At 46.0% G+C, this 12,478-nt stretch overlaps 2 protein-coding genes across 18 annotated transcripts in view; one reads left to right on the forward strand and one right to left on the reverse strand.

The window, feature by feature from the left end:
- FGFR1 (fibroblast growth factor receptor 1) overlaps nucleotides 1–1,932 on the forward strand; it is a 60,179-nt gene extending 58,247 nt beyond the window's left edge. For all 10 annotated transcript variants that reach the window (XM_012475961.2, XM_012475963.3, XM_012475955.2 and 7 more), the window contains 4 exons: nucleotides 36–106; nucleotides 368–505; nucleotides 642–747; nucleotides 855–1,932. In XM_012475961.2, coding sequence (XP_012331384.1) covers nucleotides 36–106; nucleotides 368–505; nucleotides 642–747; nucleotides 855–1,031 — 492 coding nt within the window. In that variant the 3' untranslated portion in view covers nucleotides 1,032–1,932. The remainder of the gene's footprint in view (nucleotides 1–35; nucleotides 107–367; nucleotides 506–641; nucleotides 748–854) is intronic.
- The window catches only part of LETM2 (leucine zipper and EF-hand containing transmembrane protein 2), a 39,308-nt gene that overhangs the window by 10,895 nt on the left and 15,935 nt on the right, over nucleotides 1–12,478 (reverse strand). For 3 of the 8 annotated variants that reach the window (XM_012475967.3, XM_012475969.2, XM_012475968.3), the window contains 3 exons: nucleotides 11,364–11,483; nucleotides 10,113–10,226; nucleotides 7,321–7,838 (listed from right to left, as the gene is read on the reverse strand). In XM_012475967.3, coding sequence (XP_012331390.1) covers nucleotides 7,593–7,838; nucleotides 10,113–10,226; nucleotides 11,364–11,483 — 480 coding nt within the window. In that variant the 3' untranslated portion in view covers nucleotides 7,321–7,592. Of the gene's footprint in view, nucleotides 1–1,681; nucleotides 6,552–7,320; nucleotides 7,839–10,067; nucleotides 10,227–11,363; nucleotides 11,484–12,478 lie in introns of those variants that run through there. The other 5 variants (XM_064368673.1, XM_012475970.3, XM_012475972.3 and 2 more) reach the window with 5 other exon arrangements.

A 12,478-nucleotide genomic window follows, 5' to 3' on the forward strand; every position in this document is an offset into this window, starting at 1 on the left:
CGGGGCCACCCCAACCTCCCCTGTGCTGCTTGCAGGGCCGACTGCCTGTGAAGTGGATGGCACCTGAGGCATTGTTTGACCGGATCTACACCCACCAGAGTGATGTGTGAGTTTTCAATAAGCAGTTGCCAGGGAGGCATGGGATAAAGAACTTCCACCACCGCAGAGTCCTGCATTCCCCCTGGACGGACGAGTCCTTCCGCCCCAAGAGAAAAGCAGAACATTGTGGCCATTGCCTCTGCTCCAGATGTTGAAAGGCTGATCTGTTCTCCACGCTGTCTCCTGGCACTGCCCTGGGTGGAGGATTTGTGCTGGGGGAAGGGAGATGGACAAGCTCTAACACCCATGGCTCTGCACCTGTCTGCAGGTGGTCTTTTGGGGTGCTCCTGTGGGAGATCTTCACTCTGGGCGGCTCCCCATACCCCGGCGTGCCGGTGGAGGAGCTTTTTAAGCTGCTGAAGGAGGGTCACCGCATGGACAAGCCCAGTAACTGCACCAACGAGCTGTAAGTCTGAGGAGATGTCGGAGGCCCCAAGCCAGGCCCTGGGGCAAGAGTGGGCTTGAGGGGCAGGGGGCTATACTAGAGGATGTCCATCTCCAGGAGGTGGCCCTTCCTCCCTGACCTTACAGTCCTGCCCCAGGTACATGATGATGCGGGACTGCTGGCATGCAGTGCCCTCGCAGAGACCCACCTTCAAGCAGTTGGTGGAAGACCTGGACCGCATCGTGGCCTTGACCTCCAACCAGGTAAGGCTACCCGTGCCAGAGCTCAGGCCATCCCCACTGCGCACATGCACCTCTCTGAGCGGGGAGGAGGGGCCCAGCCCATTGCTGCTTCCTCTTGCCCCTCACAGGAGTACCTGGACCTGTCCATGCCCCTGGACCAGTACTCCCCCAGCTTTCCCGACACCCGGAGCTCTACGTGCTCCTCAGGGGAGGATTCCGTCTTCTCTCATGAGCCGCTACCTGAGGAGCCCTGCCTGCCCCGACACCCAGCCCAGCTTGCCAATGGCGGACTCAAACGCCGCTGACTGCCACCCTCGAAACCCTCCTCAGACTCCACCATCAGCTGTAATCCTTACCCACAGCCCCTGCCAGGCCCACTGCCCGTCCGTCTCTGTCCCCTTTCCTGCTGGCAGGAGCTGGCTGCCTACCAGGGGCCTTCCTGTGTGGCCTGCCTTCACCCCGCTCAGCTCACCTCTTCCTCCTCCTCCTCCTCTCCACCTGGCAGTGAGAGGTGCAAAGAGGCAGATCCTTGCTGCCGGCCACTTCATCCCCTCCCAGATGTTGGACCAAGACCTCTCCCTGCCACCAGGTCCTGCCTGGAAGGCGGGGAGTGGGAGCCGATGAACAGGCATGCAAGTGAGAGCCTCCTGAGCTTTCTCATTTGGGTTTGGTGTGTTTCGCCTTCACCCAGAAGCCCCTTGCACTCTGGCGGCAGGTGCCTTGTCCTCAGGGCTACAGCAGTAGGGAGATCAGTGCTTTGGGCCTCGACCGAAGGTGACCTCTGCTCCAGATAGGTGGTGCCAGTGGCTTATTAATTCTGATAGTTGCTTTGCTGACCAAATGCCTGGTACCAGAGGATGGTGAGGTGAAGGCCAGGTTGGGGGCAGTGTTGTGGCCCTGGGGCTCAGCCCTGAACTAGGGGCTCTGTACATAGCTATGAAGAAAACACAAAGTGTATAAATCTGAGTATATATTTACATGTCTTTTTAAAAGGGTCATTACCAGAGATTTACCCATCGGGTAAGATGCTCCTGGTGGCTGGGAGGCATCAGTTGCTATATATTAAAATCAAAGAAAAAAGAAAAAAAAGAAAATGTTTTTAAAAAGGTCATATATTTTTTGCTACTTTTGCTGTTTTATTTTTTTAAATTATGTTCTAAACCTATTTTCAGTTTAGGTCCCTCAATAAAAATTGCTGCTGCTTCATTTTTCTATGGACTGTGTGAAAAGGGCAAGAATGTCCACTGGAAGAGGGACACTCACGGGCTCTGGGGCTGGCTCTGTCACAAGGGCACCACACGCTCCCTGCGCAGGCTCCTTGTAACCTCTTCCTCCTAGGTCCCGCGCCCAGACCTCACAACACACCTCCTGCCTCTCCGATACTTTTGGAAAGTCAGGAAAAGAAGATGTCTGCATCAAGGGCAGGAACCCCTGTCCATGCACCAGAGGCGCTGGGCAGAGGGCCAAGGCCCAGCAGCCATCAACCACAGATGGTTTCCTCTGAGGAAACCTGTGGGGTTGAGCTGGGGAGGGGGACACCTACCTAGGAATAGCCACACGGGGTAGAGCTAAAGTGATTAAGAGGAAGCTTCACACCTGTAATCCCAGCACTTTGGGAGGCCAAGGTGGGCAGATAACTTGAGGTCAGGAGTTCAAGACCAGCCTGGCCAACATGGTGAAACCCTGTCTTTACTAAAAATATAAAAATTAGCCTGGCGTGGTGGTAGGCGTCCATAATCCCAGTTACTCAGGAGGCTGAGGCAAGAGAATCCCTTGAACCTCGGAGGCGGAGGCTGCAATGAGCCGAGATCACGCCATTGCACACCAGCCTGGACGACAGAGCGAGACTCCATCTCAAAAAAACAAAAAGGAAAGCAAATGATGAAGGTCTGCAGAAGCACAAACCCAGACGTGTCTGCCCCCTCTGTGTGGGCGTGGTTTTGCTGGTGCTTCTAAGTGCAGGAGAATGTGTCACCTGAGGCTAGTTTCGCATTCAGGTCCCTGGCTTCTTTTTTTGTTGTTATTCCTCCCCTGATCGTCTTTCCTGTATCCAAGTGACCAGACTGTATTTGTTGGGACTGTCACAGATCTTTGGCTTCTTACAGTTCTTCCTGTCCAAACTCCACCCTGCCCCTCAGGAAGGGGGGAAAATTCTCTGAATGTTTTTGGTTTTTGGCTGCTTGGAATTTACTTCTGCCACCTGCTGGTCATCACTGTCCTCACCAAGTGGATTCTGGCTACCCAGTACCTCATGGCTCAAACTACCACTCAGCCGCTATTTTAAAGCTTACATTTGCTGGATTACTGCTAAATACAAAAGAAAGTTCAATATGCTTTCACTTCTGTAGGGAAAATGGGATTGCTGCTTTAAATTTCCACGCTAGGTATTTCTTGGCAGCTTCAGTGTTGGTCACTATTGTAAAGTTCTCTTTGTTTCTCTCTGTAAATATGCACCTGCTTACATTACAATTTGTATTTATGTTTAAAGAAGGCATCATTTGGTGAACAGAGCCAGGAAATGAATTTATAGCTCTTAAAATCGTTTGCTTTGAGGCCGCACAGGAGTGTCTTTCCTTGTAAAATAGTGATGATAATTTCTGCCTTGGCCCTACCTTGAAGCAATGTTGTGTGAAGGGATGAAGAATCTAAAAGGCTTCATAAGCCCTTGGGAGAGGTGCTAGAAAAATATAAGGCACTATCATTATTACAGTGATGTCCTTGCTGTTACTACTCAAATCACCCATGAATTTCCCCAAAGACTGCACTAGCTGTCAAATAAAAGAGAATGAAATTGACCTGAGAGAAAATGAAATGGCCATTTTACTTAGAGGACCAGACTGGGTCTCCTGAGGAAAGGAATCCAGTTTATCCAATGAAGATGTTGTGCTATCTAGGCACTGAAGTCTCTCTGGTTTCCTGAGGGTTAAAAGATTAGGGCTGGGATCACCACAGCATTAATCAATATTGCCTTTCTGTCTTTTCAAATTGCCATAGGCTGGGAATCATCGGTCCCTTGGCCTTGCTAATGTAATGTATTGATCTCAGGTAAGTAAGATTGAGCATCAAATGAGGCAAGAAATCTGTCTCAATGATAATGAGGTTGCTGTGCTTATTAGCCACGTCTGGATGGAGTCAGCGAACTAAAGTCTCAGTTGGCATTAAGTGACACACCAGTCTGCTCTCAAGTCACATTGGTCCGACTACTGCCTGTTAGTGTGTGCTGGTGGTGAGTGGGAAATCTTTAGCCTAGATTTGGCATTACAGAGCAATTGATTGGACAGCATGGATGTGGTTTGTTTTGAAATTAGACATGACACAGGTGCAAGGCCATAAGTGTCAGGCCACCACCTCTGTTGTAGCAGAATTCTGTGTGAGACACAGGCCACATCTAGCATCACTGCGGTTAGGTTTTAGAGAATGTCTAAAGTGGCCGGGCGCAGTGGCTTACACCTGTAATCCCCGCACTTTTGGAGGCCGAGGTGGGCAGATCACCTGAGGTTGGGAGTTCAAGACCAGGCTGGCCAACATGACAAAACCCTGTCTCTACAAAAATACAAAAATTAGCTGGGCATGGTGGTACATGCCTGTAATTCGAGCTACTCTGGAGACTGAAGCAAAAGAATTGCTTGAACCCAGGAAGCAGAGGTTGCAGTGAGCCAAGGTCACACCACTGCACTCCAGCCTGGGTGACAGTGTGAGACTCCGTCTTTAAAAAAAAAAATTTCTGAAGTCATACCCAATGAGATCATTAGCAGCAGGTATAGCCAAGGTATCTGCATCTATAGAGAAGGGTGCAGAGAGGAAAAAGCTCTGAGGCGGCCAGCACAGCCTTCCATTCCCTCCGCTGAGGAGAGCCAGGGAAGAGGGCAGTTGGCAAGAACCCAACTACTAAGACTTAGTCTGGGCGGGTTCCCTCTAGGTGGATCCTCAGAAGTATTCAGGACCATTTCCATCATACTGCCCTACATGCTGGTCTTCGCACACAGAAGAGATCTATTTCATAAACATGCTAAAAGAAGTATAATTGTCTCTACCCTGGGAGGCTAGCAGCAATGTGCGTGGCTCTCTAGGAACATTGCCTGTCTCCTCCCAACTCTGCACTGTCCAGTGGTACCATGGCAATGGCTTGAAATCAACATGGTGGGAGTATTTATATCACTGGAATAGGCAGATGCTATTTGTCAGGGCTTTCCCCCATCAAAGAGTTGGTGGCTAATGATTTACCAGAACACCACTGGGTGGGGCTAGATGTAAGGATTACTGAGCCCAACAGCCAAGCCCCCTAAGTGATGAGAACAATGAAACATCCCTGACTGCTGCTAGCAGAACAGTGGGAGGAGAGGCATATCAGGTGGCCCGGGTTTCTTGACTGGGTGACTGCTCATTCCCACCCTGCTTGGAGGGAAAGCCAGAAGGAACTGCAGGACAGCCCAACAGTATGACTCACTCAGCTAAAACAGGGTTGAGCAAGTTTAGCTAATCCCTTTCCCACATTTAACACCTGCAATGTGACTAATTAAAACCCATTATTTTTAAAATGGGAAAATTTATTGTGAATCACCTCACTAGGCAAGATCCAGACTGTTGTATTTGCACGGTAGGAATCCATTCCCTAAGAACTGGGCTTCATTAGTGGGACATGGGGCTCCTCTAATGGAGCAGGAGTTTAGAAAGCATCGTAGAGTGCTTATTCTTGAAGTCCTGGTGACATTCACATTTAGGTGATCCCAGACAGGACGGTTGAATTTTGTTTTAACTGACTGCCATCTAACCATGGCAAGTAAATCTAATTTTATCACCTACAGGCTGAAATACCTTTAGCCTTCTAACCACTCCCCAAGGGAAGAAAACTCGGTCAGCTGCCTGGCAATCTGTCTGTTACGTAGTATTAGCAATACTGAAAACACCAAACATCAGTATCCTAACGTAATACTTGTTGCTGGGTAGTACAGGGATTATAGTAGACCTTCACAACCCCTATGACTAATAGTCTTGTTTGCGAAAGACAAACTGACCAGAAACACACCCCTAACACAAACAAATGGTTAAGGCTTAAACCCTTAATTACGCTTCCTCACAAAATGGTGGCTAATGAAAGCCATATGTGCTAGAAGAGTGGCTGCCTCTCAGATTCTTGCAGCCTCTGCAGGCCCAAGAGGAGGATGTCAGAACAACTAAGCAGCCAGATCTTTTCTGCTTGACAATGTTTAACTCCCCATTTTCTCCAAGAAGCTTCTCTTCATTATATCCAGAAAGATCTTACTGAGGAGTATATCCATCCCGTCTCATAAGGTGCTTTGTTTCCAGGGTGCTGATCCTACTGATGGGTCATTCAGAAAGTTAATCAGGTGCTCTTATAATGGTTTTCGGAGCTTCCAAGTTCTTACTTAGAATTCCAAGCCATAGGAGACAGACATATCTAACGTGCCAAGCTGATTCCATTATGCAAAAAATTTCCTCTCTAAAAGGATGTACACAAGAAGCTGTTAAAAAACAATATGGTCGGGGGTGGGATTTACACAAAGTTGAGTGGGGTGGCAATGGTACAGAGGAATGGGACTTTGCAATTATATTTTTCTAAATGATCTGAATTTGGTCTCACTACTACTCACATCACCTGGAATGGTTACAAGGCCTCAAAGGACTGTCCCATGGGCTAAACGGCTGATCCTCGCTCTGAAGCCAGAGTCTTAGCTGGGAGGTCCTTTAAAGATTCCACTGTTGAGGGCCAGAAGCTGGAGAGAGTGAGCTCCATCCTCAAGTAGTCCTTATGCTCCTTTGAACTAGCCTTGCTGTTCTGTCTTTTGTGATTTGGCCTGGAGTGTCTAGGCGTAAAAAACATAAGGACTGTAGGCATTAGTCACAATTAGACTTGTAAATTCTTTAGGAGTGAATCCCTTTTTTGTTTTCTTAATCAAAATATTGACAGACCACAAAGTCAAATCTGAGATTATAATTTACCTTGATAATAAAAGGTAAAGAGGATGTACAAAAAACAAGGTCTATGTGTGCCTTGGATGCTTTTTGGGGCTTACCCATCTGTGTCTTCATAGATTCTCTGTCCCACCAGGAGCGTCTTTGGTCTACAAGAGCCACTTCCCAATTCAGCTCTCCACAGTCTCCCTCCCCACTGTTTACTCTGTGCTCTGTGTCATGCCCTGTGCTCTTCACCCAAATGGGAAAACTAGATGATAGATAAGTAATTTCTTATTTACATGTATTTCTCCTGAAATTCAAGTTGCCTTCCTGCTAGTATTTCCTGACATCAGAAGCCTGTGTAAAATACACAACACATAGAAACTATTTCCATCTGGCACATAAAAAAAAGGGTCTGCCTATTGTAATTGGCTTCTACGCTTGGCATGTTTTTGTCTGACCCGCAATTGTATTGGTGGATTTTTTTTCCTGCTTTTGGATAGCTGAAGTAAAAAACATAGCGGTTATAAGATGACTAAAGTTCGGCCTACAATTTCCTGTTTGGACAACAGGAAGAATTGTGCAGTGTTTTGCAATAGGACTAATTCTAGATTCTCACTACCCTTAAAGATAACTAGAGAGAAAGAGTTTTCTCTTTCTTTTTCTTTTATTAAAGATATTTACAGCTTCTTTAGAAGTAGTGATGGATCCTTTAGGTAATGAAAGAGGTGTTGATGGTGTTATGGGTGATGATGTAACTGGTGGCGACTATATAAAGTCTTCATCCTTAAACATCAGAACTCACAGTTGGATTACTTATTTAAAACAAAGTGTGTATTAATCTACAGTCCACTGCCTTGACTACCAGGAACTTGTCACGATGACTTCATATCCTGGCACAGGATTCAAAAGGCAAAATCTGAAACCTAATTATAGAATATTAAGCTTCCTTAGAAACAGATCAAACAGTACAATAAATGTTCCTTATTAAGGAACATTGTATTGAATTTCAGTTTCATTAAGGGGATTAAAACAGGAGAAATTGACCTATTGCTATTTTCATTTTTTAGTCTAATTAACCAAATGGAAAGTAACCATCTAACCTTGGTTCCCTTCAGTTGAGGTGCAAGATCCACCATGTTCTCTTTAGATTCAGTGAAAGCAGGTAATTCCGCAAGAATATCTGTCTTTGGAGCCTGGGGAGAGAAACATTTTATATATCACAAGCTTTCTGCTCTTCCTAAAACTCAGAAACTCTTTTACAGTAGTCAGTACCCTTTTTAGCACAATTTGCTTTCCACTAAATCCCTAACTTCCTCCTCCAACTATACCCTTTTTGAGTAACATAGGAAATATGCCCCTGACATAGCAACTCAGTATATACAAAAGTTGCACTCTCATTTCATTCTAGCATTTAAAATACTCATTCATTAGCAATCCACTGATTTGCCAATACTGATCCTGCTGTCAGCCTCAAAAATAAAAAGCCATTTCTCAATTGTCATTTTACTTTTTGTTGTTGTTTGTTTTTTTTTAGAGACAGCCTCGCTCTGTCACCCAGGCTGGAGTGCAGTGGCATGATCTCAGCTCACTGCAACCTCCACCTCCTGGGTTCAAGCAATTATCCCTGCCTCAGCCTCCTGAGTAGCTGGGATTACAAGCGCCTACCACCATGACTAGCTACTAACTTTTGTATTTTTAGCAGAGATGGGGTTTTACCTTGTTGGCCAGGCTGGTCTTGAACTCCTGACCTCAGGTGATCCACCTGCCTCAGCCTCCCAAAGTGCTGGGATTACAAGTGTGAGCCACCACACCTGGCCTCAATTATCATTTTCTAATAGCATTGATATAACTTGGTCTAAATTGCATCTTTATCATTTTTAGTATCTAATAATAAATGATAAAATTGCCTGACTTACTAAAATGGTAAGATCCTGTAACACAAGGAAGATGGGGAGAGGGGTGGCATTAAAACAGATAACGATCAGAATGGGGGTGGTGATAGAATAGGTAGCTATATTACAGTACATTTGATTTGATGTCTCTGTTCTTCACAGAACCTAGCATGCTACGTGTTCTCATTTTGTATTCTACGTGTAGAATAGAAGTTTAAAAATATGAGTGGGGAAAAAGCCAATAAAATGCTTAGGCGCTAATCATTTTGTCCTTAATTCCTTTTTCACCCATACCAGAAAGCAACATCAGGATAAAGAGTTTATGGCCCTCTAGAATAATTCTGAGAACCCAAATTTAGCTGAGACAATGAGCTCCTCCAAGATTTTCTTGCCTCTAGAGCAATCTAAGAATGACAATTAATTTTGGTCTGTCTCGAATGAATGGATCCAAGAGTTGGATAGAATAAGAACCCACTACCCTGCCTTTAGAACATGGTCTATACTCTAAAACTGCTCCCAGTCTCCCTAGAATTTTTCCTGGACAAATCCGAAAATCAGATATGAAAATGGAAAGCAAGATGGTGTTTCCTGAAGTCAAGTTTTCATACTGGACTTCAAATAATTTTCCTTGGCTTGTCCAAGGCTTGTCTCAGTTACATCTAATTAAGATGTAAAATGACTGATCCTCTAAACCACAGTGTAGCATCTTCTACAAGAGTCTTTCCTTTCTTACTCATGCAGGGTTCTGAGTCAGACAGGAAGCCACCAGCTAGAGAAGCAGGAGGCCCTTTCTGATGGGCCCAGAGCAAGATGCTGTAGTGACTGGGCCAATCCTGTGCTCTTCCATACAACACTAAGAAGGAAAATGATTAAGGAAGTGAGTTGAAGGACATTCTAGATTAGCCTATCAATGCTTAAAAATTAATAGGAATCTGGACAAATGAAATAGAACAGGAACCGTTCAGTCTAAAAGGAGAAAGCAGAAGAAACGCACAGATACACACAACCAGTTACACCAATCTGCTAATGAAGATGAGATAGATTAAGGAAAAGGAATAAACTACTACTGGCCAGGTGCGCTGGCTCACACCTGTAATCCCAGCACTTTGGGAGGCCAACGCAGGCAGACCACCTGAGGTCGGGAGTTTGAGACCAGCCTGACCAACATGGAGAAACCCCGTCTCTACTAAAAATATAAAAATTCTGCTTCAGCCTCCCAAGTAGCTGGGATTACAGGTGTGCATCACCACACCCAGCTAATTTTTGTATTTTTAGTAGAGATGGGGTTTCACCATGTTGGTCAGGCTGGTCTCAAACTCCTGACCTCAGGTGATCCACCCGCCTCGGCCTCCCAAAGTGCTGGGATTACAGGTGTGAGCCACCACACCTAGCCTTTGTTTTTGTTTTGTGTGTATTTTGGGGAATTTTTAAAACATATAAACATATAAAGCTAGTTGGACCAAATTCTAAAAGGCCAAAAGAAATGCCTGCTCTGACTGCAAGAGTACACCAAGCATTTATGGAGAGGCCTCAGTTGGATGGATGTCGAGGGTCCACATTAACCCAGGTACTCACCTCTCCACTGAGTGGTATCTCAATTGGCTTGGGCTTCACATCTATCAGGTAGAAGGTACGGGACAGGAGCAAAAGGGAAGGAGGGACGTTCTCCTTCAGGTGGAGGTCCTGCCACTGGAGAATGGGAGGGGAACAACACTGTGAGAATCACAGAATGCCAGAGCCGGAGGAACCCACGGTCATCTAGCGCCTCCACTCCCCCAACCCATGATTTCCAAGCCACACCACGGCTGCTACCGTAACACCATCTGCACGTTCTTCATGGAATTTATAACAATGATAGGAATGAAATGTAATAGGAGTTACTCCTTTGTTTTAAAGCATTGATGTTCTTAAAGTATAAATATGCTATCTGAGGAAAAATATTAAACATGGGTTACCATAGCGTATGTTGGTTTGGGGCACTAATTGAAAAACAGCCCCAGGTGGGCCACCAGGCAAAGTGGGGACCCCCAGACAGATTCACACAGATGACAAGCCTTGAACTGAAATTTTTGCCAGGACCCTTTACACTACGTGGAGTAGGTAAAATTCTAAGGTGGCCCCAAGACACCTTGTCCCTGGGGTACCCACACCGTCTAGTTACTCAGCAGTATTCTGGGCACTGTATGAAAGGATTTTACAGATGTAATTGAGGTCCCAAGTCGGTTGACCTTAAGATAGGGAGATTATTTGGATGGGCCTCACCTAATCACATGAGACCATAAATTTGGGGCTAGAGGTCAAACACGGGGGAAACTGGAGATTTCAAGCACGAGGAGGCTCTGGCATGTGAGAAGTCCTCTGATGCTGGCTCTGCAGATGGAGGGGGCCAAGAAGCAAAGAATACAGGTAGCTAATAGGAGCTGAGAGTAGCCTGGGGCTCACAGCCAGCCATGAAACAAAGACCTCAGTCCGACAGCTGCAAGGAACTAAGTTCAGCCAACAAACTGAATGAACTTGGAAGCAGGTCATTTCCCACAGCCTCCAAAGGAATACAGCCTACGCTTCTGACCTACCAACTGTGAGCTAATACACTGATTTTAAGCCACTAAGTTCATGGTTCTTAGGCAGCAATAGAAAACTGATAGAGTACCTAATCTCAATCAAAGGGAAAAATCAACCTAGTTCTTCAGCATCCCACTGCTCAATGAAATAAGGCAAATTAGGTAAGATGGTTCACTGGCAAAGGAGAAATCACATGAGGAGGTTTGCATATTGTAAGGGGGAGCGTTCTGGGGAAGAGGGCCCTGGAGGGGTGCTGCTACTTGCCTCTGTGAGCTGTTGTTGCAATTGTTCCTCTGTGAGACCCAGTGATCTCATACCTCGGGCCCTACAGGCAGCCTGTAGTTCTGATACACTCAATGCCTTCACCCCTTCCTTGGCAATTATCTGAAAGAAATGTAAGGGATGGAGTTGGAGCTTTTGATTCCAATTTTACATAATCCCTAAATTCCAGCAAATCAGTGGAAACAAAATCGGAGGCTTGGACACTTCGTCCCCTGCACTGGCTGCTGCTGCAAAGGCAAAGTAGGGAGGTAGCAGTTGAAATAATGGAAATCCTGCCAGCAGGTATTAGCAATATCAGAGATATTTACACAACTTCTCCCCAACATTCTGTCATCAGAGTAATTATTTCCCTTCTTGATCTGCATTTTGTCTGGTTGTGATATACCTACTTTTCTCTTCCATGGCAGTTTTATGGTTCATTAGAAAAAAGTAGTTCACTTGAAAAGCTTACAATGTACCATTTGTTGCATGTCCCTGTAGTGTTCTCCTGTGCTGTCCTCCCACCAACCCCAGAAATGGCCCTGACACACTGGTTCATAAAACTCCCTCAGTATATACTATAGTTTATGTCAGGTCTCCATATGCAGGCCTGGAGCCCGAAAGTCTGAAGTCCTGCCTGCTCCGGCTGATGTCTCCCACCCCTGCCTGCATTCGCCATTGTCCCTGATCGCTTCCCTGGACAAGCCCCTCACCCAATCCTGCCATCTTAACTGTTCTTATGAGAATGTAAATACCTCTCACCCAACCCTGCCATTGTAACTGAACTTGTGATCATGTATACTCCTTTGCCCCTACCCCCCACCACTATAACCGATCTTACTCTGCAACACCCCCACTCCCCAAAAAACTACCCAAACCTATAAAACCAACTCCTATCCCACTGCCCTTTGCTAATGCCCTTTCTGGCCTTAGCCCACCTGCACCCAGGTGAATAAACAGCCATGTTGCTCACACAAAGCCTGTTTGGAAGGTCTCTTCAGTCAAAGCGCACGTTTTTTCAACAGTTTCTGCTTGGTGTAACCCAAAATGATGGTATTTCTGGGGCCAGTATTTATTCCAAAGTTCTAAGAGCAACAACTGAAATCTAAATGGGGCCA

Source organism: Aotus nancymaae, unplaced genomic scaffold (assembly GCF_030222135.1).
Source record: "Aotus nancymaae isolate 86718 unplaced genomic scaffold, 86718_ANA_hifiasm-v0.15.2.pri h1tg000079l, whole genome shotgun sequence".
NCBI lineage: Eukaryota > Metazoa > Chordata > Mammalia > Primates > Aotidae > Aotus > Aotus nancymaae.